Below are 25,358 nucleotides of genomic sequence, written 5' to 3'. Positions count from 1 at the left end.
GCTGCTGTGACTGGCTTTATGCAATCCCCTTACTACAATCTGGATCTTCTGAGTCATAAAGTCATGAAGACCAACAATCCAAATAGAGGACATCATCTGGTTATGATATTACACTTGGTCTTAGCCAAAAGGCAAAGAAACAGTGTCATGATGTGAACACTGTGCCCATGGATCAAAAAGATGTGTGTAATAAGTATGTGCTGTCTGTGAACAGAGACCTTAAGTGCTCCCTTCCATGCATGTGTGGGGAATCTCCCTATTTTCAACTTCTGACTGAAGGCCCTTGCGTGGTTCCTGAGGGTCTTATTTCTAGGTTACAAGATGATTCTACAGGAAAGAATTTTGGTGGCCAGAACTTCCAGTGAACACATGGAAGGAAACACTTGGACCTTAGGATCTCACCTTGAAAATGAAGCCAAAGAGATAACTAGAACATGCATAATATATACACAGAAAGGACCTTCAACCATTTTTTTTTATCTTGCTAGTGATAATTCCAGTTTTTAATAAGTTGCATTTTCAAAGGGAAGGGAAGGTCATCTCCTACCTAAGCATTACAATATTTCAATTTACCAGTTCAAACAAAGTGTGATAGGACTATCCAGCACTGTGATGTGACCAGACACAAGGAAAAATAAGCTTTTAATCACATTACCTTCAGCTTGTTTGTGAAGTAAAAATTAACTAATCGGGTTTCATGGGTTTCTCTGTCCCCCTGCCTCCAAAATTATTACTTCTTTTAGATAACTATATTTATTTTCTGCTGTTTGTTCCTATGAAATTATTTACTTTAAAAAAGTATATAAACCCTAGCAGTTAGTAAATTCCTGGCTGCATCTTGTTTGATTTCCCCCATATTCATTTGTGTATTTCAGAATAAAAATATCCATTGACACAAATGCCATAGTACGCTAATAATCTAATCAATAGTAATCATTTAACAAAGCAAAATTCCAGCCTCCCCTCCTCTGTACTTTACAACTTTGGGTTTGAAGAGCCAAGGACTGTATTCCTTTTTTATTTATCTTTTACTGAAATTTTCAAATGTATGGGTGAATGCCCAAAGGATGAGGCTATCGCCACTGAAAATGCTGAAATTTCTGCAAGTGTCTGGTTAATGTTCCAAAATACAGAAACAGAGCACTGAATGTGGTCAGTCACCCACGGTGCAGCATGCATCTGATGTTTTGTGGCATCTCATGGGCAAACTACATGTTACACCAGTCACGTGACGTGGCCTTCAAGTGCAATTTTAATTGCATGATCCAGTCTGCACTGGAAGACAAAGGGTTACTCCTATGTACTTCTCCTTACTCCAGGGTTTCAATCTGGATCAATGCTTGCCCGCCCTACAAGCTATTTGAAGAAGGGGTGGTGGGAGGGAGAATGAATTGTTCTGCTCAAATACTTCACATTAAGTTAAGGGAGAGTGGTAGCTCAGCGGCAGAGCACATATGTTCCCTGCAGAAGTGTTCAGGTTCAATTCCTACCATCTCCTGGCGGCACCAGGTAGGAGTCTTTATTGAAAACCTGGACAGCTGCTACTAGTCAGTGTAAACAAATACTACAGCTTCTTATATTCTTGTGTAAAGCATGGCTGGCTGAACCATTCCTCTTAGGGTAGGGGTCAGGGAACCTTTTTTCAGTCCAAGGGTTGGATGAGGAACTGGCTATCCTTCTTCAGCTATTTTTGACAGGTGGTTAGGGGAAGCCCGCTTGTCCATCATTTGATGTCATTAGGTTGGCGGTCGCTGTTGAAGCCAATCAGCTGACTTGCACCAAAGCAAGCCTCTCTGAAGTCGTCTACCATATTTGCAGGTGAGGTTTGGATTCCAGGCCGAATTAGGCCTACAAGACAGAGGTTCACCACCATTTTCTTAGGGGCCAAGAATACACTCTCTAGAAGTCAGCTGAATCTCCATGCTCTTTCCCTTATTCCCGCTGCTCCTTGCCAAACATTCCTAGAACAGTTTGAAGGCATGGACTTGAAAGTAAAATGTGCAAAAACCAGCAGATACATATAAATTTCCCATACCAATCTAACTACAGAGTTTCAATGTCAAGATTTGAATATAGCAGCTCTAGGAGTGGAAAGTAAGAATTGTTTGGTTCTTGGCAGTTCAGCTAAGAAGGGAGAAAACTTACTGTGCATTAGTTATAACATACTGCCTTTATACTAACATGAAGGAGCTTTTGAATTAACACATTTTGGGGGGAGCGGGGAGAGCAGCAAACCTTGAGAAGGTAGGAAGATCCATCTACTTTTGCTTTTCCTACAAGCTGGCAAGTGAGATCAAAATACATAGGCGGCTGGATGCCAGACAATTTTGCTGCGACCGCAGAGTTTAAAAGATTAGATGCCACCCAAATGCGCAAGTCTTCTATTGTTTTTCTGTCTTCATCTGTAAATGTGTACAATTTGCTGGATGTTCGAGGAACCACTGGTGTTCCTACAGTGCCATCAAAGGTAAGTGCTGCAAATCCACTGCTGCTAATCCCTTGCAACTGCCCGCTGAACTCTTTGATCTAGGCAACAAGAACAAAAAGGCAACACCGTAAGGAAAAATAAAAGTGTACTGCTTTTTCAACTCAGCGGGGGGGGGGGGAGCCAATACGTAGGATGATTATCACATGCATTTGAACTAATTATTGCAAATTACAAGATGAAAGACATGTACCGGCTTAGAAAGCAATGAATGACAGTCCATTCTTCTTTAAACACATTGTTTTGTAACATGCATTTATTTGAAAAGTCTGACTCTCAACTTTCAAGATATTAGATTGGCAAAGTGCTCCGCTGCCCAACATTCTTGGGGGGCACCAAGTGGAATCCAACCCATGCAAACCAGAGGTTAGTCCCAAACGGGTGGGGATGCGGGTGGCGCTGTGGTCTAAACCACTGAGCCTCTTAGGTTTGTCGATCAGGTCGATGGTTTGAATTCCTGCGACGGAGTGAGTTCCCGTTGCTCTGTCCCAGCTCCTGCCAACCTAGCATTTCGAAAGCACACCAGTGCAAGTAGAGAAATAGGTACCACCATGGAGGAAAGGTAAATGGCGTTTCCATGCACTCTGGCTTCTGTCACGGAGTCCCGTTGTGCCAGAAGTGGTTTAATCATAGTTTGGCCACATGACCCAGAAAGCTGTCTGTGGACAAACACCGGCTCCCTCGGCCTGAAATGCGAGATGAGCGCCGCAACCCCAAAGTCGCATTTGACTGGACTGTCCAGGGGTCCCTTACTTTTTTACCTAGTCCCAACCTTAATTTGAACCTTAATGTGACTCTAATGAAAACACTGCTAACTTATTTGGTGTGAACTCGTTGCAGTTTATTCAAGCTTCAAATACATGGTAAGGAGTATTTTATGAAGGTCATTTGCTGGACAGTACAGAATGGCTGGGTGAGCTGGTCCCAAGCAAATGTTTGTCAATTACTAGGGGTGCCCAAGCTTCAGAAGGCTAACATTCCTGACTCAAACATGAGCACTCTAATAAACAAATGATCAGAATATTTTAATTTTTCAAAAAAAAGTATCAAAGGTGTTATTCAAAGAAGCATAGCAATTTTAAAATTACTTAACTCCTAGGTAAAGTAAACTAGGTAAACTCTCTCCCTTACTCCCAATCTCTGACACAGCAAAAGAAAAAAGAAAACAAAAAGCAGCTTCTCTAACAAATACTGTGAAGCTGTGATAAATGGGTAGCTTCTGATTCTTCAGCTGACTTCAGCAATATATTCTATTACTGCTCAGGAGTGTATACTGACCAAGAAAAAGCAAAGTCTTGTTTCATCAGCTTTATGTATTTATTTGCAACAATAAGATTTGAAATAAATTGTCCCCTTTTGCTGCCTCCTAGTTCAAACTGACCCTCTAGACACGTGTGTAGTGCTACATCTCTTCTCCTCTCAAGACGCTTGTCAAAACCCAGAGTTTGCACAATTCCCTTACTGTCATTTTCTTTCCTGCCCTCCCTTCCCAAAGGAGCCCAGTGCCCCTACTGAAATTAATAAGCATGACAGGCGAAGGTAACAGCTCAGTAAAAAAGCATCTGCCTTGCATGTAGACAGCCCCCATTTATATTTTCTTTATTAAATTTGTATACTGCCCTTCATCCATAATTCTCAGGGCGGTTCACAGCATAAAAATGCAATATAAAAAACAGAAAATACATAATTAAAAACAATCACAAGACAAAACAATACCCCCCAAAAAACACATTTAAGAGGGTAATGGATGTTAAGTTTTTGCCTGGCACCTAAAGATGTATAATGAAAGCCCAGCCAAATTTCAGGGAGAGCATTCTGGAAAAGCAACCTGGAGCAGAATTAAACCCATAAGGTAAAATTTACTTCTGAGGTATAATGGACTCCCTGTAGTGCTTTGTGATTTATTTGTTTTTGTGATTTATTTGTTTGTTTGTTTGAATATAGTGGCAAAACCAAAAACAGGTGAAAATGCTAAGTTATATTTTGAGAAGTTGATGGGGGCAGAATAGAACCCTGTTAGCTTTGAAAGAGAAATAATTACAGGTTCAGAGAGCAGTTTCCCTAAGGCTAGCAAGGTCAGAGCTGAGGCAATATTTTAACCAAGGGCTTTGCAGCTTGCAATTTCCGCCGCTAAAGGACACCACCTCAATTACATGTGCCTTAGGAACATAACAGAAAGAAACATAGTTAAGGGATTTGCAAGCAAACGGTCCCAGCTTGGCATCTCCAGGTAGGGTTGGAAGAGGCTTTGGTCTGAGACCATGGGAAACTGTTGCCAGTGTAGACCCTATTGAGCAAGCTGGGCCAATGGCCTGCAATATAAGGAAACTGTCTATGGTGCTACTGTTAAGCATTTTATAGAATTTACTGACACAAAGAGACAACTCATGCAGTCAAACCCACAACCAAGCCAGCGCAGCTAATACACTTTTTACCTTGGTTACTGAACGCCTTGGAAGTCGTACGTTTCGCCTCCCGAATGATCGAAAACCGGAAGGAAGTGTTCTGGTTTTTGAATTATTTTTTGGAAGCCGAAAATCTGGCATGGCTTCCACGGCTTCCGATTGGCTGCAGGATGCTCCTGCAGCCAATCGGAAGCTGCGTCTTGGTTTTCAAACAGTTCCAGAAGTCAAAAGGACTCCCAGAACGCATTCTGTTCGAGAACCAAGCACAGGCTTTTTTTTTTTAATTAAAAAAATTATTATTACAAGACATTCCAAAATATATGTACTGAGAGAAAAACCTTTTATTTTTATTGCAAGAAGAATGTTCTGAATCCAAGAAAATGAAACTTTCTCAATAGATTGGGATTAACATATTTAAGCCTATACATTTAAAACCGTACTAAATAACACTCCAATCTGGGTACCTTTAAAAACTTTTGACTCTGATTGCGATTTACCATCATGTGTGATAATGGGATAAGAAGAAATTCTATTACAGAATATATTTTTTCTCTTGGAAGCACATTAATTAACTGAAATAATGGGCAGATATTTTACGTGTAACTTTCAGGCACTGAAAAGCAGGAAAATTATAATTTACTTAGGCAGCTTAAAACTATAATATTTAAGTAGCTTAATTAAACTTTTACTATTCTAAATTTGGCTGCCAGTTGAACCCTGACCGCAGCTAAATTGCATTCTCAGATAAATGGCTGCAAGATACTTACCCAGATACAACTGCCTTGAAGTGACCAAAGCTACACATTTAGAAACACAGTAGGAAAGCTGGTAAATATTTTTTCCGCTTTCCACATTTTCTTAATCAAACAATTGTGGTTGAGCTAATGGGTGGGACTCAATTTATTGTAAATGTTTTGCTTCTCTTATAAAGAAAACACAATATGTGAACAGTAACGGAACAGAAAAATGAAGTGCAGCACCCTGCTTTAAAAGTGTTCAACATTTGTTGCCATTTAAAAGCAACAAAACAAATTTGTGTTTTGTTTCATTGTGCCTTAAATTCTGGGTTATATCCAATGTTATGGGGGTGGAATGCAAGTTGGTGCAAGGTTTCTTTTCCTCCCCCAATTCCCTCCAAGTCTCTCCTTTTTTTAGTGTATTATTATTATTATTATTATTATTATTATTATTATTATTATTATTATTATTATGAAACACTTTATTTTAGAATGATGAGCAAAGGGATTTCCGAAACTGCATACAGGCATCCCGATACACACTTACGCGCCATTGGCTTTTGCGTGACCACATATACATGTGGCATCAGGAAATAAATTAATGAATAGGAATTCATACCAGGAAATGGTGGGAAAGTGCTGGAGTCCTTGCGGCTCACGAGAAGACCCACCCCAGAGCCTGAAGGGGACACCAGTGAAGGTGGAGGAGGCCCCTGAGGTGCAGTGGAGCTTTGTTTAGGCTGCTCAGCTTCCCCACCTAACAGCTGGCGCATGGGGTAGCACAGCAGCTGCCACACACACTTTCCTACACATCCTCCAGCCAGCCCTAGAACTTCAACTCTAGCTATTTTGGTCTGGATTAGAAAGAGAGCTGGAGAGCAGGAAAAATGGGTGTTTACAGGCTTTTTAGAGGGTGCTCCCCCCCACTTATGCGATTGTCGTTTATGCGCACAGGGGCCTGGAATGTAACCATGGCATAAGTGGGGACTTAAGACTCTGCACTTTATCAGCTCATTATAATTCCCCTATTATAACGCTATACACGGTACAACTCTAGATTGCAAAAGCAAGATGTACCTCTACCGCTTGGGAGGGCACTATCACAAGAGAAGGAAGAAGGCTTCAATGCCTTCCTTGCTTGTGGCTTTCCTCTCATTCCAAAGGACCGGGAGATTATACAGACCAACCTAATTTTGCTGCCATCCAATTCAAACTGTTGCAAATCTGTTGGATCCAAGATTCCAAAGCAGAAATGCAACTGATGATAGCACAGCTTCTGCATTTGCCAGATCACAAAACAAACAGGATACTCAGGGCTTGATGCTGGGAAGGTACCTTCAAATGTTTTAGAATACAGAGAATATATTTGGGTATCTGGCAAAGGAATACAGACTGGGATTGCCTGCTAAGCATTCCTAAAACATGGTTGCAAGGACCTCTTTGTACAACAAATCCTCTCGCTCCTCTTGCTTCTTACCTTCCGCAGCATGTAAAAGAACCTGGTCTGTGTTTGGGAATGCACCAAATAACCTGACATGTGAAAGGACTAACCTTCAGTTTTAGAAGTCCATGATAAATATGATGACAAATATTGCAGAAACAGAAACGGATAGTGATAATCAGAAAAAGGCTGAACGTAGTGTTCACCGAGTTCTAATAAGGCTGGTCTCAAGAGATAGAGAGAAGTTTCTCCATTACTGTCAATTGGATGCAAAACAGACATTTGCACCAACTTCTCCCATAGGCAACAGTGGGAGTCCCACATTTACATGGAATTGCAACTCCTCAATTTGGATGTAAAAGAATGGCCTGCTTTGTTCACAACATACAACAGTCCAGCTTCCTCTCTACAAGAAATGGCAAATACAGCAAGGGTACCTTTATTCTGTGAAATCGAACAATGTCACCATTTTTGTAGATCTGTGGAAGGGCATCTCTGTTCACGTTAAAAAGTGAACATATCAGCTTGGCATCCGATTGGTCCACAATGGTTATCACTGAGCAATAATCTGTAGAGGAGAAAATACAGATGTAAAAAAAGTTGGCACCATATTTCTAAAAGCATAGATTAATACATAAAGGATCATGATGTCAGGTAAAATCATGAGAATAAATACAGGGATGAGATTATAGGATTCCATATGCTTTTAAGAAAGCAATACAATTTCCTAAGATTAGTCATGCCAGAAATTTCACACCTACCTCTGTTTAAAAAGTGCATGCATTTTTAGTAATCTTGACATGTCGACAGATGTGAATGGGTTTGAAACTTTCATAAAATATTAACATTGAAGAGAAAGTATTTTACTTAAATTCAAGGTATCAAGTACAATGGTCAGCCAACTCTTTAATTGGCCAATGGTGACAACAACAGCACTTTCTTCTGTGACATGAGGCAAGGAGGAATGATTGCCTAGCATGCAGTCTAATTTTCATTCAGTACTGCTCCATTTCTTCAAATCTAGCTTAGGTGTTAAGTCTCCGGAGAGCTAATAATTGCCAGTTGTTTGGCAAGTCTCTTTTTGCTTAGCTTTGCCCTCACTGAAAACAGTCATATTAAAAGGGCAAATGGCTTAAACCACTTCCTATTCATGCAGAGTAAGAAGCAACAGACTGTTTAGACTTTAGAGAGAGGTAACCTGTTTCTCCGAAAATAAGACGTAGCCATAAAATAAGATGTAGCAGGATTTTTAGGCATTCAAGGTATATAAGCTATACCCTGAAAATAAGGCATAGTGATAGGCACAGCAGCAATGCCGGCCATGGCAGGAGGAGGAGGAAAAAATAAGACATCCCCTGAAAATAAGCCATAGTGTGTTTTTTGAGGAAAAATAAATATAAGACAGTGTCTTATTTTTGGAGAAACACGGTATTGCAGGGGGTTGAATTAAGATGACCCATGGGGTCTCTTTCAACTCTATGATTCTATCAGCACTCAAATCTATAACAGGTTCGGAGCACACCCTCATTGATACACATCTTCAACCCCTTTAAGAAGACCAAGCAGTTGGGAGAATCATGTATGTTCTGCAAAAAAAATATAACTTTAATACACTAATATCCTGCCCTTCCATTCAAAGGAGCACACAGCAGCAAAGGCATCAGTGATTTAAAAAAAAAAACTAATTAAAAATAAAAAAACATATTTATTACATATAAAAATATCTTACTGTTATAACACTTATATTCCACATTTCCTTCAAGGTGCCCGTCTCTCCAAGTTATTCTCACAACAATCCTGCGAGTTAGGTTAGGCTAACCAGAGGTGGTGACTGGCTAAAGGTCACCTAGTCAGCTTCAAAGCAGATTGAAGATTTGAAGGTCTTCCAGGTCATGGGTAGGCAAACTAAGGTCCGGGGGCCAGATCTGGCCCAATCGCCTTCTAAATCCGGCCTGCGGACGGTCCGGGAATCAGCGTGTTTTTACATGAGTGGAATGTGTGCTTTTATTTAAAATGCATCTCTGGGTTATTTGTGGGGCATAGGAATTTGTTCTCCCCCCCCCTCCAAAATATAGTCCTCCCCCCCCCAAAGGTCTGAGGGACAGTGGACCGGCACCCTGCTGAAAAAGTTTGCTGACCCCTGTTCCAGGTTTTAGTCTAATAGTCTAACCCAGAGTGGTCCAACATGGCTCTCAAACTGCATGCAGCCCTCAAGGCCTTTTCTGGCGGCTCTCAGCAACTTTTGATGCCCCAGCCCTCATGGTGCCTTCGCAAAGCTGGGTAAGTGAGGCACTGGGCTTTGGGAAGGAGGCTTGAGGGCTCTCTGTCAGGTTCCTAGAGTTCTCCCGCCTCCTTCCTAAAGCCTAGTTAGTGCTTGCCCAGTCATTGATCCTCTAAGCACTACATTCCACAACAGTATTGGGTATCAATGCCAATTTTCATATTCAGGACATCATCCTTTAAAAAATGAATTTCTAATGCTAAGGACAAATCTATTGTTTCTATAGGCTCTGGCAGAAACAACATGTAACATTTGGGCTAAAACAACACCACGTTTCGATGTACTAGATTTGCCCATCATACTGGAAACCATTAACATTTTTAGATTGGATAGTGCTAACTAGATCTTAATGTATAAGAGATGAAAAATTAAACTTCCTGTTAGGTATTAGAAAAAATCTTGAGCAATTCACCTAATTTCCTCTGTAAGATTAAGTGCAAATTGCCTTGGAGTTTTATTGCAAGGCCTGCTAGTATCTCTAAGCCAAGCCTTTAATCAAAGAAGCCATGAATATAATAGTCTACAGTGTATATTACAAATACTTATTCATAATTCTCTGCCACCATTGCACAACACACTCTAGGATTACAGTTTATATTAGTTAACTTTGAGACAGGTATGTCATGTTCAACAAATAGTTAGGGAATACCAGTAGTTCCAATGAGGTGTTTTAAGCCAAAAGCTAATACCAGAAAAATATTTATAGTTTATTTTTTTACTTACTGTAAAGGAACTATTCTCAAAGGATTAGTCCCAAGATACAAGGCCTAAGAAGTATGACACTGAATTAGCTGGTTGTTTAACTTTGCAAATTATCTTCAGGAAATAGCATCAAAGTATAGTTAGGTGTGCCACAGAGGTGTAAAAAGCAAGTAGGAATAATACATTTTAGCAACCTCATTAAAATCTGACAACTTGTTTTAAACCTATATATTGTGTACCTCACTTTAATTAAAAAGGTGAAAAAATGCATGCTGGCAAGATATACAAGTTCTAAGGTAACTCAAATTTAAACCTAATATTTCCAAAACTCGACAAATATACAGGCTGTTTCAAGTTACAGCTCTGTGCGTCACTACAGGGTTATCTCAGTTCAGACAAGCAATACAGTACATAGTGTAAAATACTTTCACAAAACATGGGATCTCCCATCGCTTAAGGAGTGAAACCGTGTCAGTTCAACAGTGCAAAACTAATGCTAATACATCCTCATGGATTACCAGAATCTGGCACTGAAGTACAACAAATGCTTATAAAAATTCACTCTACCATATTCTTTTATAATGTGTTGGATAGAATGCATCTCCAAGGTGACTTTCTTTCCATAGCCTGAAGGCTCTTCCTAGCACTCTAATAATCTCACCTTACATTTTTGTTTCAAAACATGTGGGGTTGCAGAAGAAAAAAAAACTTGAAAGCAAACAGCTTGCATGGCTCACAGACCTGACAACAAAGGAAGATTCCAAACAATATATTATTATTATTATTATTATTATTATTATTATTAGGACATGCATATTCTCCCCAACCCCAGGCGACCCCGGAGCAGAATAATGACCCAAGACAACGTGCTATGGGATTAAAATTGGACACAACTTTATTAAGTTTCAGATGTAGGGAGACCTTGGCTCAGGCATTGGGCGTTTATCCTTACCAGTCCCCAGCCAGGGATCTGGGAGATGTCAGGGTTATCCAGAATGTGTGGGAATTGGGCTGGCTCTGGAGAACATACATTTAAGCAGAGAGAGCCCCCCCCCCCGTTTTGCCGCCGTCGCAGAGGAGAGCATTGACAACCTCTTGGCATATGGCCAATGCCTCCCCTCAAGACCCCTTTAACAGGGAACCCTGGGATCACCGCCGCAAGGGGGGTGTCACCGCTTCACGCCCCCATTTAGGATAGACTAAAGGATTCCGCCCAAGGCCTGAAACCGCCACTCGAGGCTACAAAATCGTGGTCTCACCGCCAAGACCTACCTACACCTGAAAAGGTCCTTCACCATTCCGAAAGGCCATGCCTAAAGATTCACCTTCTGTTGTGTGAGCAGGGTGGTCTTCCCCCTACTTGGCCGACCCCCTGGCAATGCCTCCTTAGGCGGGATTGGGCGATTGGCTGAGGTAGGCGGAGACCTCCAGGTATCCAGCCTGGGGAGGGCAAAGCCAGCCCATACTACCGGGAGCTGCACTGGGATCCGGAGCACTGCGTGCAACCACGCAAAAGGTGCCCCCCCCCCATTTGATGTGGGGAGTGGTCATCATCATTATTATTATTTCTGGTTACGGATTGAATTCGTTTCGGGGTACTGTGCACACCCCAAAAAAATCCGTAACTAGAGGCGCCGCTTCTGCGCACACGCACGGCACAATAGAGCGCTTCTGCGCATGTGGCAAAACCTGGAGGTTTCGCAACACGAAGTACCACTATATCTGCCCTTCGTCTGTAGATCATGTTCTCATGCCTTAACTGTTAAAAGAATCTGTCTCATGATTTTGAATATAGGGAGTTAGCCTGTCCCAGGTACCTTATCACATAAGGTGGCTGGAATATTTATATCCACTTATGCTTGTTACAGCATATGAAATTGTATTTTTAAAGTCCTACACTTCTGTGATGATATGCCAAATGTTAAGGTAAAAAAGGTAAAGACCCCTCCTGGACAGTTAAGTCCAGTCAAAGGCCACTATGGGGTTGCGGCGCTCATCTTGCTTTTCAGGCCGAGGGAGCCGGCGTTTCCACTGAGACCAACAGATACCTACAGTTTTATATGTATGCCAGAAGCAGCTTGCCAACTGGGATAGACCTGCAACACTAGCTTTCGAGCAAGTGGATCACAGTTGCTTACCAGCATGAGCAAGGTGACAGGATGGGTTCTGCTGGTCATGTCAACTTTCCTATTACATTGCCCTTCCAGTAAGCAGCAGCGACTCAGCTGCCAGGAAGTCAGTGTAGCAGCTCCACACCAAATTGCAAGCCATTGCTGATCTATGTATTTTTACCAATCAATTCAATGGAAGTGAGCGTTAATCTTTATAAGATATCTCAGCTCTCTGTTCAGGCCACTGAAGCCCTTTTATTTAGAACAGCGCACTTCCCGACGATAACAAGTTTGGGCTTTTGTGGAGTTCCAGGTTGTATTGCCTGTGATTTTGATCAATTGGGTTAGGTTAGTTTATTCTGTACTAAGTCACAAACTTATGCTACCATGAAATAACTTAATTGTATTAGCATTGTTTAAGAATGGCAAAAAAAACCCCTATGGAAATGACTTTAAGCAGTAAGTTGTAACACCTGACAAAATTACTTAACAGCTACTGTAAACTTGCTTGGCTTAACTGCAAAAGAAGGAACAGGGAAATATTAAACCCTCACAGCAGTAGTTGGAGCTACAGTTACTTCTATGTCATTAGAGACCTTAGCCTGGATCCAATTGCCATTTCATGGATTAAATTTTCTACCATTAGCTGAGAAGTCTTCAGATATCTTAATAGGGGGTTGCCAATCTTAAATTTCCATTTGATAACTTCAGTCGAGAAGTGCCTTTTCTGCAAGTGATTGTCTACATGCCCTTTTGGTTTTGACCATTTTACATTTAAAAGCTACTAGTGGTGAGGAAAGAGAAATAAGAGGATATCTGCCTATCCAGAAATAACATTTTAAAAATCAGCAACACCTTCTGCAATATCCTAAAGGACAGAAAATCATAATCTTTTCAGCTCTCTGCAGCTCTCCAGAAGGGGAAAAATATCCCCATTAAAATTAAAGACTGAAAAATCTCACAGTGAATGCAGTTTCCTCAAACATACAGACCTAGCATAACTAAGCATCAAAAGATGCTGAAGTATAAGGATCTAAAAGTTTCATCTTAGCTACAGGAAGATAATTCCTATACAGAAAGAACTTGTAAATGTTAACCATAATGATATAACTTGTATATCAGAATTGTATTTGGCTTTACATACTTTTTTCTTACTGTTATACAATAGTATACAATGTTATACAAACTGCCTAGGAGAACAGCATAGATACAATATAAAATAATAATAATAATAATAATAATAATAATAATAATAATAATAATAATAATATTTTATTTATACCCCGATATTCCCGGTTTAGAAACCGGGATCAGGGCAGCTAACAACAAATATAAAAAAATCAACCAAAAACAACTTAAAAACGTAAAATACACATCAATATAGCATCACCAGGGCAACTGGCCAAGTTAGTCCTGCTAAGGCCAGCAAGGAGACCAGGGAGAATTTTGATATGGGGGACCCAGAAGGGTTTCTTCATAAAAAAGGAAAGGGGAAAGGGATGACAGATCAAGCTAAATTGAAGGCCAGGCGGAATAACTCTGTCTTACAGGCCCTGCGGAAGGAGATCAAGTCCTGCAGGGCCCTAGCCTCATGTGACAGAGCATTCCACCAGGTCGGTGCCATCGCTGAAAAGGCTCTGGCCCTTGTGGAGGATAGTCTGGCTTCTTTAGGGCCTGGGACCCTTAAGCTGTTACTATTTGTGGACCTGAGGGTTCGCTGCGGGGCATACCAGGAGAGGCGGTCCCGTAAGTACGAGGGTCCTAGGCCGCATAGGGTTTTAAAGGTCAAAACCAGCACCTTAAACCTGACCCGGTACTCCACCAGGAGTGCAGCTGGTAAAGCACTGGGTGAATATGCTCCCATGGCAAGGTCCCCATAAGGAGCCTCGCTGCAGCATTCTGCACCCACTGGAGTTTCTGGGACAGTTTCAAGGGCAGCCCCTTGTAGAGCAAGTTACAGTAGTCAAGCCTGGAGGTGACCGTCGCATGGATCACTGTGGCCAGGTCAGGGTGGGAAAGGTAGGTGACCATGTAAGATATGAAGGCCTTGTTCACACATAACACTAAGCCATGGTTTGCTTAACAAACCATGAGTGAAACCACAGTTTCCCCACAAACATGTTTCTCCAAAATTTAGTTTGTTTTCCAACAAACATGGTTAAGGAAGGGTACTGCATTCACACATAGCACCAGATCATAATTCACATACACTAAGGTTTGCAAATAATCAGCAAACAATGGCTTCAGGTTGTTGTCAGGAAATAAACCATAGTTAAGCTGCTAGGTAGGATTCACACACTGTTAAAGCTATGGTTTAGCATTAAGTTTGAAGCAGATGATTGTGTCCTAATAATGGCAACACTATTTTTCAAACATCTATTTTAAATCTATTTCTATTCCTAAATTTAACTCAAGAGGAGAAAGATGGCAATAGCTGGTGTGCTTTATGAGCACCCCAGTGATGCAATGATGGGGGAACAGATAAGTGGGCTTTTTATAAAATTTACAAGCCACAATGCAACTCATTCCAGTTTTAGCCAAAACAAGATCTTGAAGCATTCTAAAGAAACCCCAGTTAGTAAGGGTTACCATCACGAGAAGGTAGTTCTGTTTTAAAAAACAAAACATAAGAAAATAAACCCAGCACAACCATTTCCCCAAATGGTCAAACTTAATAAATTGTGTCTAAAATCATCATCTACAGAAGTATTGCTTTTGTTCCCCAAGATCCTGGCAAAAGGAATAAGATGGGTTCACTTTTTAAAAAAAGTTTCCCTGGGAATTCTGGATAAAAATAATTTTCATTACTGCCACAGTCTGCCTTGGCAGGATACAAGATCACCGTTATGAAAGAAGTTGACTAGTTTAGAAAGTTCTTTCTATGACAGTAAGCCTTCTATCATCAGCTCAAATTATCACAAAACTAACGACCAATATGCAAATTGCTCCATTCCCCCCAAAATTAGAGCAGACACATTATTTTCCAGGTTCATGCCTGCAATATAATTTTAGTTTATAAGTGAATATGAGATGAAATTAATGATATTCATTTTAATTTCATTTTGTGGAAAAATAGACAAAGCATATGGTGTAATATCTGTAATAGCAGATGGACCGTTACCAGTTCTTGATACCAAATTTAATTACCCAATCCATTTTTTAAAGGTCTGACATATAAATTATTGTACCTCATGGTGCTTTATTCATTTTTTTTCTTAACTGGGATGTGAAAACACTTATCTTTCAATATTTCCAACAGTTTTATGTTTAAATACCATTACCACAAACTATCTTGAGTTTGTGTGTGCATGCATGCATGCCTTAACTAAAGTTATGTTCATTTTTAAACAAAAGTGAAAGAAGCAGATCCATTTTTAAACACCATGACCAAAGACTATGTTCCTCTAGCTGTCAATCCCAAAGAGCAAAGAAATCCCTCTTAAGTTTCTCACCGTTGTATCAAGTGGTGTGCAACTGTGCATTGAATAGGCAGGTTTCCACAGCTTCTCCACAAAGGAATAAAACCTTCAACTATCGCCAAAGACACTGGGCTGCCCAATCTCCTAACCACGCTAGCATGAATTTCTTTCCTTTTCAAAGCTGGAGAGCCAGTGTGGTGTAGTGGTTAAGAGTGGTAGACTCGTAATCTGGTGAACCAGGTTTGCTTCCCCGCTCCTCCACATGCAGCTGCTGGGTGACCTTGGGCTAGTCACACTTCTCTGAAGTCTCTCAGCCTCACTCACCTCACAGAGTGTTTGTTGTGGGGGAAGAAGGGAAAGGAGAATGTTAGCTGCTTTGAGACTCCTGCGGGTAGTGATAAAGCGGGATATCAAATCCAAACTCTTCTTCTTCTTCTTCTTCTTCCCATGGTCAGGGTTGCATCTGCCCTAACCACTATAAACTCCAAGTTACGATACAACAAGCTCACCTTAATCACCTTTCAAAACTTTGATTTGGAGTTAAGTGATAATACTGAGCACATCAGGCAACCCCCATTTTAGGCGCGAACAATATGTGCACAATCGAACACAGCACTGAACCCAAAAGTTTATGTGGGAACGTCATAAAAGACGTCACTGAAAGGGTGGAACAGACCAAGGTGAATCTGAGCAAGGGTTCTTTACATGAATCCAAGCATCCAGGAAGCATTGAACAGTTTATCAGAAATCATACAATGGCCCATAATCTACTTCTTGCTCACATTTGCTATGAGCATTTTTTTAAAAAGCAGAACAGTTTGTGAGTTTTATATATTTAATTATACATACCAGTTCCTTTGCATTTATATGGAGGCTTGAAGAATTTCACAGCACCATAGAGGTTGACAACAGTCCCGCCTTTAACAAGATTCAGAGGGGTGTATGTGTAGCTGGGGGCAACAGGCTAACAAGACAAAACAGAAAGCGATCACATTCAAGACAAATTCTGTAGCTATTTTAAAGTGGCGAGCTTCTTATTCTTCTCTCTCTTCTTTTCTTTTGCCAAAACTGTTATTTCTTTATATACAGGGCCTAGATATCAGGTCCATTAAGAACATCAAACAAAACATTTTTCTTTGCTATTGGACATTCCATCAGAATACTCCTTCCTCCTTTCGAAGAATTCCCCTACAAGGAAAGGTGACAACCATTTGGAAAATTCCTACATTTTCTCTCTGTATTTATTAATAATTGGTATCATTGCTGATCTCCATTTTTCTGCCAACAAAAGTATTGTTGCCATCACCATACAATGACACAGATTCCTTATGTTGCTATGTAACTAAACCATTGGTATCGGGGGGGGGGGAACCACCGGGTCCAATCGTAAGTTAAATGTTTCTAGTACAAGAGTCCTGATTAATTTCCGTAGTTTTAATAGTTATCACACATGCTGATTGATCATTTCACAGGATGTTTAAAAAACTCATTTGCTGTACATTCTGTGGTTGGAATAAGTGTGTAAGCTACTTACATGAGAAGAGAAAACACATGGGTCCAACATATAGAATGAGAAAGCAAACTGATTTTTGATCTATGCCAATTGATTTTTTGACACACTAGAATTTCAGTCTGGCCCTAGTGAGTATAGATCTTGTACACATGTCAAAAAATCTGCATTGTTTGCCTTCTCCCGATACAGCAAATTTGCTTTAATAAAGTTTTGGAAAGGCTGTTGGAACACATGAATTTTTGTACTTTTTCCAGCAACCAGCAGAAGGTGCCACAAGTGTTTTAATTATTTCTGTCATCACCTTGTTCTGCTGGCTAGCCTAATAACAGTCGTAATACTTGCAGACCACCTCCAAGATGTTCAGGAAATTAGCACACTTGCCAGAGTTTCTGAGACTCTACAGCCTGGTGTATTTTTTATTTAGCGGGGCTGCTTGAAAAGAATTTCTCTATATATGTAAGACAAATTAAAGTACTGTAGCTGGAAAACACATTCATAAAGCATTCCCAGCCTCACAGTGTAAAAGCAGGTGTCCAAAGGAGGAAACGTAGCATGTGTTTGGATTTATTCAAAATTTCTGGACATGTCTCATTCCTTTTGTAACTGTGTTCCCTACAGCAGCTAATGCAAAATTATTTTGAGATCTATAGCCATTTCTACAGTCCATCTTAAAGTTGCTGTAAAACTTGTTTCAGGCACTTGAACCCATGATGCCTTCTGCAATTTAAAACAAAAATAAAAGAAACACCAAAACAAAACTTACCATGGCTACAGTTTCTGAACCAGTAGTTGTACTGGATGACCTAGTACAGACCTGCAGAGAAAAACAGAACTGAAGATAGTTAGAACAAACTGGAAGACAATAGGGACAATTTCAGATTTCTTATTCCAATACGTTAGGATGAACATTCTTTGAACAAATATATGCTGGAAGTTAATCTATTATGTATAGGTAACTTAATAGATAGAAATACTAAATGTATGCATTTTTATTACATTGTAATTTAAGTGAATTGTCTTAAGTCAAACATATAGCAAATGCTACCTAAATATTTAAACCAACAATTCTAATCAACAAACATTTAGATTTTTATAGACTACTTTATCTCAAACATTTGGGGTCAGTATAAAACCCCCCACAAACAAACAGAACAGAATAGCTTAATAATGCATATTTCTATTATGGCCAATATCAAAATAAAATTGAAGTAAAGAAAATTCACTAAAACCCCTCCAACTTTTCCCAACTTAGCCCTGAGCTCAAAAAGGCAGATCAAATGGGTAGGATTTAAAATATTCCTAAAGGTTCCCAGGCTGTACTGGGATAGACTGAGGGATAATTCTTCCTTTGGTAATTTAAATTTCTGTATTTTATAAAACATATTGCACAAATGTACTCTGTGGCTACCAAGGACCTAGTTTGCATGTCATGATAAGCCAGTTTACCTGGCTTTGTTTATGAGTTACAAATGGATGTGCCTTTATTCTGCCATGCTGGCCCCAGAATGAATTCTTCCCATCCACAGAGCTCAAACAAGCCATACTATGGCTTGTCATGTGATACAAACCCAGACAGTGATTTGTTTGAAAACAAACCATGGTCAAGGTTTGGATGACACAACAAACCATAGCTCTCTCTTTTTTTTACACTGCCACGTGGATCTCGAAGTAGCTCTTTCAATTTAAAACAAGTCTTTAAGAAATAATATGAATTAATTTATTAACAGCATTTTTTTACACTCAATGCTACAAAGATATAGGAACAGAATACTTACTTGGTGGGTGCTTTCTCTGGTTTTAATTTTCCTCTTCATTTTTATCTACAAAAGCAACAACAAAATGACTTCAAAGCTAGCCCAGCCTACAATGGCACAAATGAGAATCCATCAAGAATTTCAAATTTAAATTTTATACAAAATGTGTGCATCTCATTTTTCATATTTCAGTTGCATTTGTCGAAACCACTTATCCTTGGGTACTTAGAGCTGCCTCCTTTTTTATTGACCCTTCTCCTGATCTTAAGAAAAGCTTTATTTACTCAAAATTGTTTTAGGCTGCTGCTATAGGTGCAAGGGCAAGACCAGAAAAGAAGTGGCAACACAATCTGTGGTCAATGGAATTCTGCCCAAGGTTTTCACTCCTCGCTAATTACATTTCATAAAGATAATACATGACTATTCATACTGGACTCATACATTTTACAGCATTTAAGATTTGTACAAGTTATGGTATTGATTTTACATTGGTGCAAATTTAATCACTATTGTATTAAAGATGGGCATGTCTTATCCAGCTGCCTAAATGGTTAATGTGCTTTAGGGACTTCACAGATGCCTACATCCCCCTGAACTATATTTTGTGCTTTCTGAATTGTAAAACAGCAAACTGGATCTTGTGGGCACTCATGAGGTAAAGGTAAAGGTAAAGGGGGCCCTGACCATCAGGTCCAGTTGTGTCCGACTCTGGGGTTGCGGCGCTCATCTCGCTCTATAGGCCGAGGGAGCCGGCGTTTGTCCGCAGACAGCTTCTGGGTCATGTGGCCAGCATGACAAAGCTGCTTCTGGCGAACCAGAGCAGCACACAGAAACACCGTTTACCTTCCTGCCGGAGCGGTCCCTATTTATCTACTTGCACTTGTGCTTTCGAACTGCTAGGTGGGCAGGAGCTGGGACCAAGCAACGGGAGCTCACCCCGTTGCAGGGATTCAAACCGCCGACCTTCTGATCAGCAAGCCCTAGACTCTGTGATTTAACCCACAGCGCCACCTGGGTCCTCCACAGGCGCTCATGACCGTGAAGCCAAATCCTTCAACAGAGAGAGAATCCCTTTTCCAAATCCTTTCTACTTTTGAACAGGCAGTTTACTTTGGGCAGCAGACACTTATCTGGACATCTGGGATGCATGCACTTAAGTACATGCCTAAACTCAGGTCAACTCAACTGTAGCTGTAGTATTCCCTTGTCCTTCCCCTGCACCTTGCAAACTGTAACCTGCTTCCCTTAACTCTCCATCCCACCCTTACTGTATCTTTATTGTTTAGAAACAAAAACTACCTTAGGGCTCCCCTTACCTGTCTGTCAGGCAGGCAAAGGGCCAAAACAGGCTTCACACTGCTATTGGTGGTCTTCCAACTCCCCCAGTATTCTTGGTTTTCTCTTATGAAAAGATAACATGTGGCTTCTCTAACCAACATCAACAATTCCCAAAGTAAGAGGCGCTAGAATTCCAGCCTGCCTTTATATCAGACCATTTGTTTATGGGGGCCTTCAAATGTATGTAAGCTGATTGTGGTCACTCAGTGGAAATTCTGCGTACACTTAGGGCTGATCCACACTTACTTTTCCCTGGAAAGAGCGGGGCAAAAGGTAAATGTGGATAAGCCCTTAAACTCACTTCACATGTTAATAGTTCCATGGCTGAACCCTGGCACTGAAAATAGATTAGCCCTGGTGAATGAATCCTGGTGTAAATGAAATAATGTTTGTAAGAACAGACTTGCACAAGTGCCTTTTTAAAACAATGGAATGAATAAACTCTGGCCGCTTTTATTAAGTTACACATTACTGTTGTAGAAAACATCACAGGGTGCTCCAGGAAATTAAAAATGTAAACCCCAGGAATACATGCAACTGTAAGAATCATTTTAAAAATAAAGGTTCTGCTAATGTTCATACTGCTAAGCTAATATAGCATGATTGGGTCTTTAATTCCAATCTACAATGAACTTTTCATTAGTGGCAGCAAACAGCACATGTGCCTTTTGTTTTTCTCAAAAAGGCCTTGTGAGAAATTCCATGTTAATAAAAATAAAATATAACTAATAGCCTTCCCTAACCTTGTGCCCATGAAATATTTTGGACCACAACTACCATCATCCTTGACCACTGATTACGCTGGCTGGGGATGATGGGAGCAGTAGTCCAAAATATATGGAGGGCAAAATATATGAAATTTCAACCTAGTTATCCAACACCCAACCTGGTGAAGCTCCCTCAACATTCTGACTGTTGTGTCATATAGCTGATAAAGGCATATTCTAATTATAATTAACTACACGGCAAATAATTAACTAAACATTAGGTTCAAGAGAGTACATGACGAATTGAAAAGAAATTTGTCTCCCTTTGGGCATGCAGAATTAGTTGCATAGCTGCAATACCCGAGTTGCCTTTCAGTTTGGCAAATATTCTACACAAATTACAAAAACCATCCCTTCAAGTACTATAAGACGGGCTTATGGTGACATGACTTTTTGAAATCAGAGCAAAAATCCATTGACTCCATAGAAATATTAGTTCTTTTATCCATTCTCCAAAATAAAGCTATCACTATGTAAATATATTTACAACATATTTGCTATCCCAGAGAAAAGACATGAAGCATCAAAAAGATAGGTTTCACTCTGCCAACTCAGCACAATCACCAACTTTCCAAGTCTATGTCAATTCAAGGGTAATATTATTGGAAATCTGGCAAGGGGCCTTTCCTCCTTAACTAGAGCAGCAACACTATAGATTGCTACTACCATATTGGCTTGAATATAAGCCTCAATCTCCCCCCAAAAGTTAAAGTGAAAAGTTAAAGTGCAGCTTATATTCGCAACCTTATGGTATGCAGCCAGGAGTGTGGGGCAAACAGCGCCAGGAGCGCGGCAAAGCAGCGCCCGCCCCATGCGTAGTCCCCGTCCTCTCCCCCAAGGCTGGGAAGGGAGACAGAGATGAAGGGGAAAAGCTGCCGGCAACACAGCCTGGCTCCCCATCACCACCCAGCATGCAGCCAGGAGCAGCGAGGAATGGAGAGGCTTATATTTGGGTGGTTTTTTCTTTTTTTTCCTTTCCCCCCTCCAATTTTAAAGGTGCGGCTTGTATTCGGGTGTGGCTTATATTTGGGCCAATACGGCAATTCAATACAGCACAACTGGATTGATAGGCCCAAGTCATAATAGTTAGGGTTGCCACAGGAACATCCAATACTCTCACAGGGGTGTGTGCATATACGGTAAAGGACCCCTGGACGGTTAAGTCCAGTCAAAGGTGACTATGGGGTTGTGGCGCTCATCTCGCTTTCAGACCGAGGGATCCGGTGTTTGTCCACAGACAGCTTTCTGGGTCATGTGGTCAGCATGACCAAACCAGTTCTGGCCCAACGGAACACCGTGACATAAGACAGAGTGCATGGAAACACCATTTACCTTCCCGCCGCAGTGGTACCTATTTATCTACTTGCGCTAGTGCACTTTCAAACTGCTAGGTTGGCAGGAGTGGGGACAGAGCAATGGGAGCTCACCCTGTTGTGCAGATCAGCAAGCCCGAGAGGCTCTATGCTGTGCATATACATCCACATATACACATATAGAGACACAAAAATATGAACGCACCAAACAGTATTTCAGACAAGTTTGTTTTGGATCCTGATAGGATGCAGCTAATCACTAAAACCATGTATTTGTTGCAGCGAGTAACAAAACAGAAATTTTGAATTCTTATAGCAAAATGTTTCCATGTCTTCCTTGCTTAGATATAAAGTGAGGCTCTTTCCAAGCTGGCTGCTTAAAGCACTGCGACTGCCTAATTTTTTATCAGAGCAACTGATGAAGGTGGTGGAACCCAAGACATTTTGTTACAGTAATGTAAAATTTCTGCTTCATTAGTCACTGTGATAGACAGACAGACAGACAGACAGACAGACAGACAGACAGACAGACAGACAGACAGACAGACAGATATACAGATATACAGTGGTACCTCGAGTTACAAACGCCTCAATGGATACAAACGCTTCAGGTTACAAACTCCGCTAACCTGGAAGAGTTACCTCGAGTTGAGAACTTTGCCCCAGGATGAGAACGGAAATTGTGTGCCGGCAGCGCACTGCCAGCAAGAGGCCCCATTAGCGAAAGCAGGCCTATAGTTAAGAACAGTTTCAGGTTAAGGACGGACCTCCAGAACGAATTAAGTTTGTAACTAGAGGTACCACTGTAAATATATATGCTTCTGCCCCTGCTCACATTGCTTACCAAGCTCCCTGCTGCCGCCACCCTCCTTGCTAGTCCCATCCCTCCCTTCACACCTCACCCAAATCCGCCATCCCCACAAAGCAACTCCGGCCTCTCTATCTCTGCAGGTCCGCTCCCTCACTGCACTCCCTCACACCCCCTTACCTGCCCCAGCTCCTCTGTGTCCCTCTTGAGCTTTACTCAAACTTTTTGCTGTTGTTTAAAACTCCACCTTAAATCCTGCCCTGTGTTTGCTCCCCTGCCCCAACATCATGCAAATCCAGGATTGTGATGTGGCTCGACAAACCAGCAATGGCAGCCTTACATTTTTATGTAGAGAAAGAGAAGTAAAAGGACTTTACAGATTTCCAAAACTACCCTATAAACACTGCTTAAGAGACAGAGCTGTATGAGCTACACACATTTTAAAGCATTTGAGTAATGCTAACTTTCTTCCCTTTGGGCAGCAGCGGCCCGCATAGTGTGTCAGATTGCTTAGAAACCCCGTTCAGTATCAAAAATAGTTTTCCACATGCCATGAACTCTATGATTCCTGCCATCTGATTCTTTATCACCAGAGATAGCTCATTCGGTAAAGCATGAGACTGTTAATCTCAGGGTTGTGGGTTCCAGCCCCACATTGTGCAAAATATTCCTGCACTGCAGGGAGTTGTACTAGATGACCCTTGTGTTCCCTTTGCAACTCTAATTTTTCTGGTGGGTTACTGTTTGATACACGAATGCACCAAGTCTAAAGCCCCCTTAGACACTCAGCTGTAGCCAAGGGTTTTCCTCTGAATCCCAGTTGTTAGTATGCTGAATGGTAAAGTTCTTCTATCTTTTTAAAGTAGACCTTGATGTGCTTTTCAGTAATTAACAGCCTCTCAGACTCTCTTATTAAGATAGTTTTGGAGTGAAGGGAGAGAAGAAAAGCTTGAAAAACATACATAAATAGTTGACCCAGCTTCGTCAGAGACTTCTAGCCGACAGCAATGCCCATCAGCTTCACTGGTGGACTTAGCCATGCTGAATCCAGCTACCACCATCAAGTCCTATAGAGAGAGAAAAATGCATCATTATTGCTATTAGTTATCATATTTTCAGAGTCCTTAATGATCAGATCATTTGATGAAACATTTCCCTGGATCTTCAGAAAATATGGCAAATCCCTGCTGCTCAGGAAAGAAACATGTAAAGGTGTGATGCAACCAAAGTTTCAATATGAAATATTTATGTACAGATCTAAAATTTCCACTGAAATGTATCATTAACTTTAGCTGGGATAGTGTTTGGGGAAAACAAAGGCCTTAAGTGATCTCCATCGAAATAGTTTAAAACAAAAATTGCATGGGTAAATAGTCAATGTTAGTCATATTCGGAGCAGACCCACTAAAATCAATGGGCATATCTATAGATTTTAATGAATCTACCCTGAGCATTAGATATTACCCATTGTCAAAAATCAAATGGTATTAATCATTTCATAATTAATCCTTGAGATTCCTGCATTTGCAGGGGGTTGGACTAAATGACCCTTGCGGTCCCTTCCAACTCTGCAATTCTATTATTCTAATTATATATTTTAGCATACACAGGTGTTCCAATGATCTGCAGGTCATCAGTGAACTTAGATGTTGCATTACGAAAACTTACAATTCATCTTTCATAAGACTAGGGCAACATGGTCTGAATGTTGCCAGTTTTTACATAACAAAAGAGTATTTAAATATTTTATCTGTGACAAACAAGAAGTTGATAAATCAAGAGCAGGCATCCCCAAACTTCGGCCCTCCAGATTTGGACTACAATTCCCATCATCCCTGACAACTGGTCCTCTTAGCTAGGGATCATGGGAGTTGTAGGCCAAAACATCTGGAGGGCCACAGTTTGGGGATGCCTGATCAAGAGGATCGATCATATGGAACTTAAATGGCACTTTTTGAAAAATGCACCAAAGAACCTGGTTTCTGATTTCTGACTACTAGAGTGAGCAAAATGGCCTTTTCGGTACTGTGAAGATTGGGGGGGGGGGACAACTCTCCCAACAAAACAATATTAGCAAGCTGAAAGATTCAAATAGCTTGAAAGGTGATGAACAATCTAAGTCACTTATAGAAGATATTTGTTATAAAAATTCTGAGATGAGTGCAAAACTCAATTCTAAAAGGTCTCTTTGCGAGGTATAAATCAGAAAGAAAAATAGTTACTGCAATCTCTCCGCTTCCTCCTATACAAATAAGGTATTTGCTCAACAGCCAAGCTGACGTTA

General features: G+C 40.7%; 1 protein-coding gene across 3 annotated transcripts in view; it reads right to left on the bottom strand.

The window, feature by feature from the left end:
- Nucleotides 1–25,358, bottom strand: part of POT1 (protection of telomeres 1) — a 67,269-nt gene that overhangs the window by 26,512 nt on the left and 15,399 nt on the right. For 2 of the 3 annotated variants that reach the window (XM_035127247.3, XM_088652547.1), the window contains 6 exons: nt 24,037–24,141; nt 18,870–18,914; nt 17,858–17,908; nt 16,431–16,545; nt 7,506–7,636; nt 2,236–2,526 (listed from right to left, as the gene is read on the bottom strand). In XM_035127247.3, coding sequence (XP_034983138.3) covers nt 2,236–2,526; nt 7,506–7,636; nt 16,431–16,545; nt 17,858–17,908; nt 18,870–18,914; nt 24,037–24,141 — 738 coding nt within the window. The remainder of the gene's footprint in view (nt 1–2,235; nt 2,527–7,505; nt 7,637–16,430; nt 16,546–17,857; nt 17,909–18,869; nt 18,915–24,036; nt 24,142–25,358) is intronic. The other variant, XM_088652546.1, reaches the window with a different exon arrangement.

Source organism: Zootoca vivipara, chromosome 9, assembly GCF_965207765.1.
Source record: "Zootoca vivipara chromosome 9, rZooViv2.hap1.1, whole genome shotgun sequence".
NCBI classification, from domain to species: domain Eukaryota; kingdom Metazoa; phylum Chordata; class Lepidosauria; order Squamata; family Lacertidae; genus Zootoca; species Zootoca vivipara.
The sequence above is the reverse complement of the archived record's forward strand: the minus strand, read 5'-3'. Positions and strand labels throughout refer to the sequence as shown.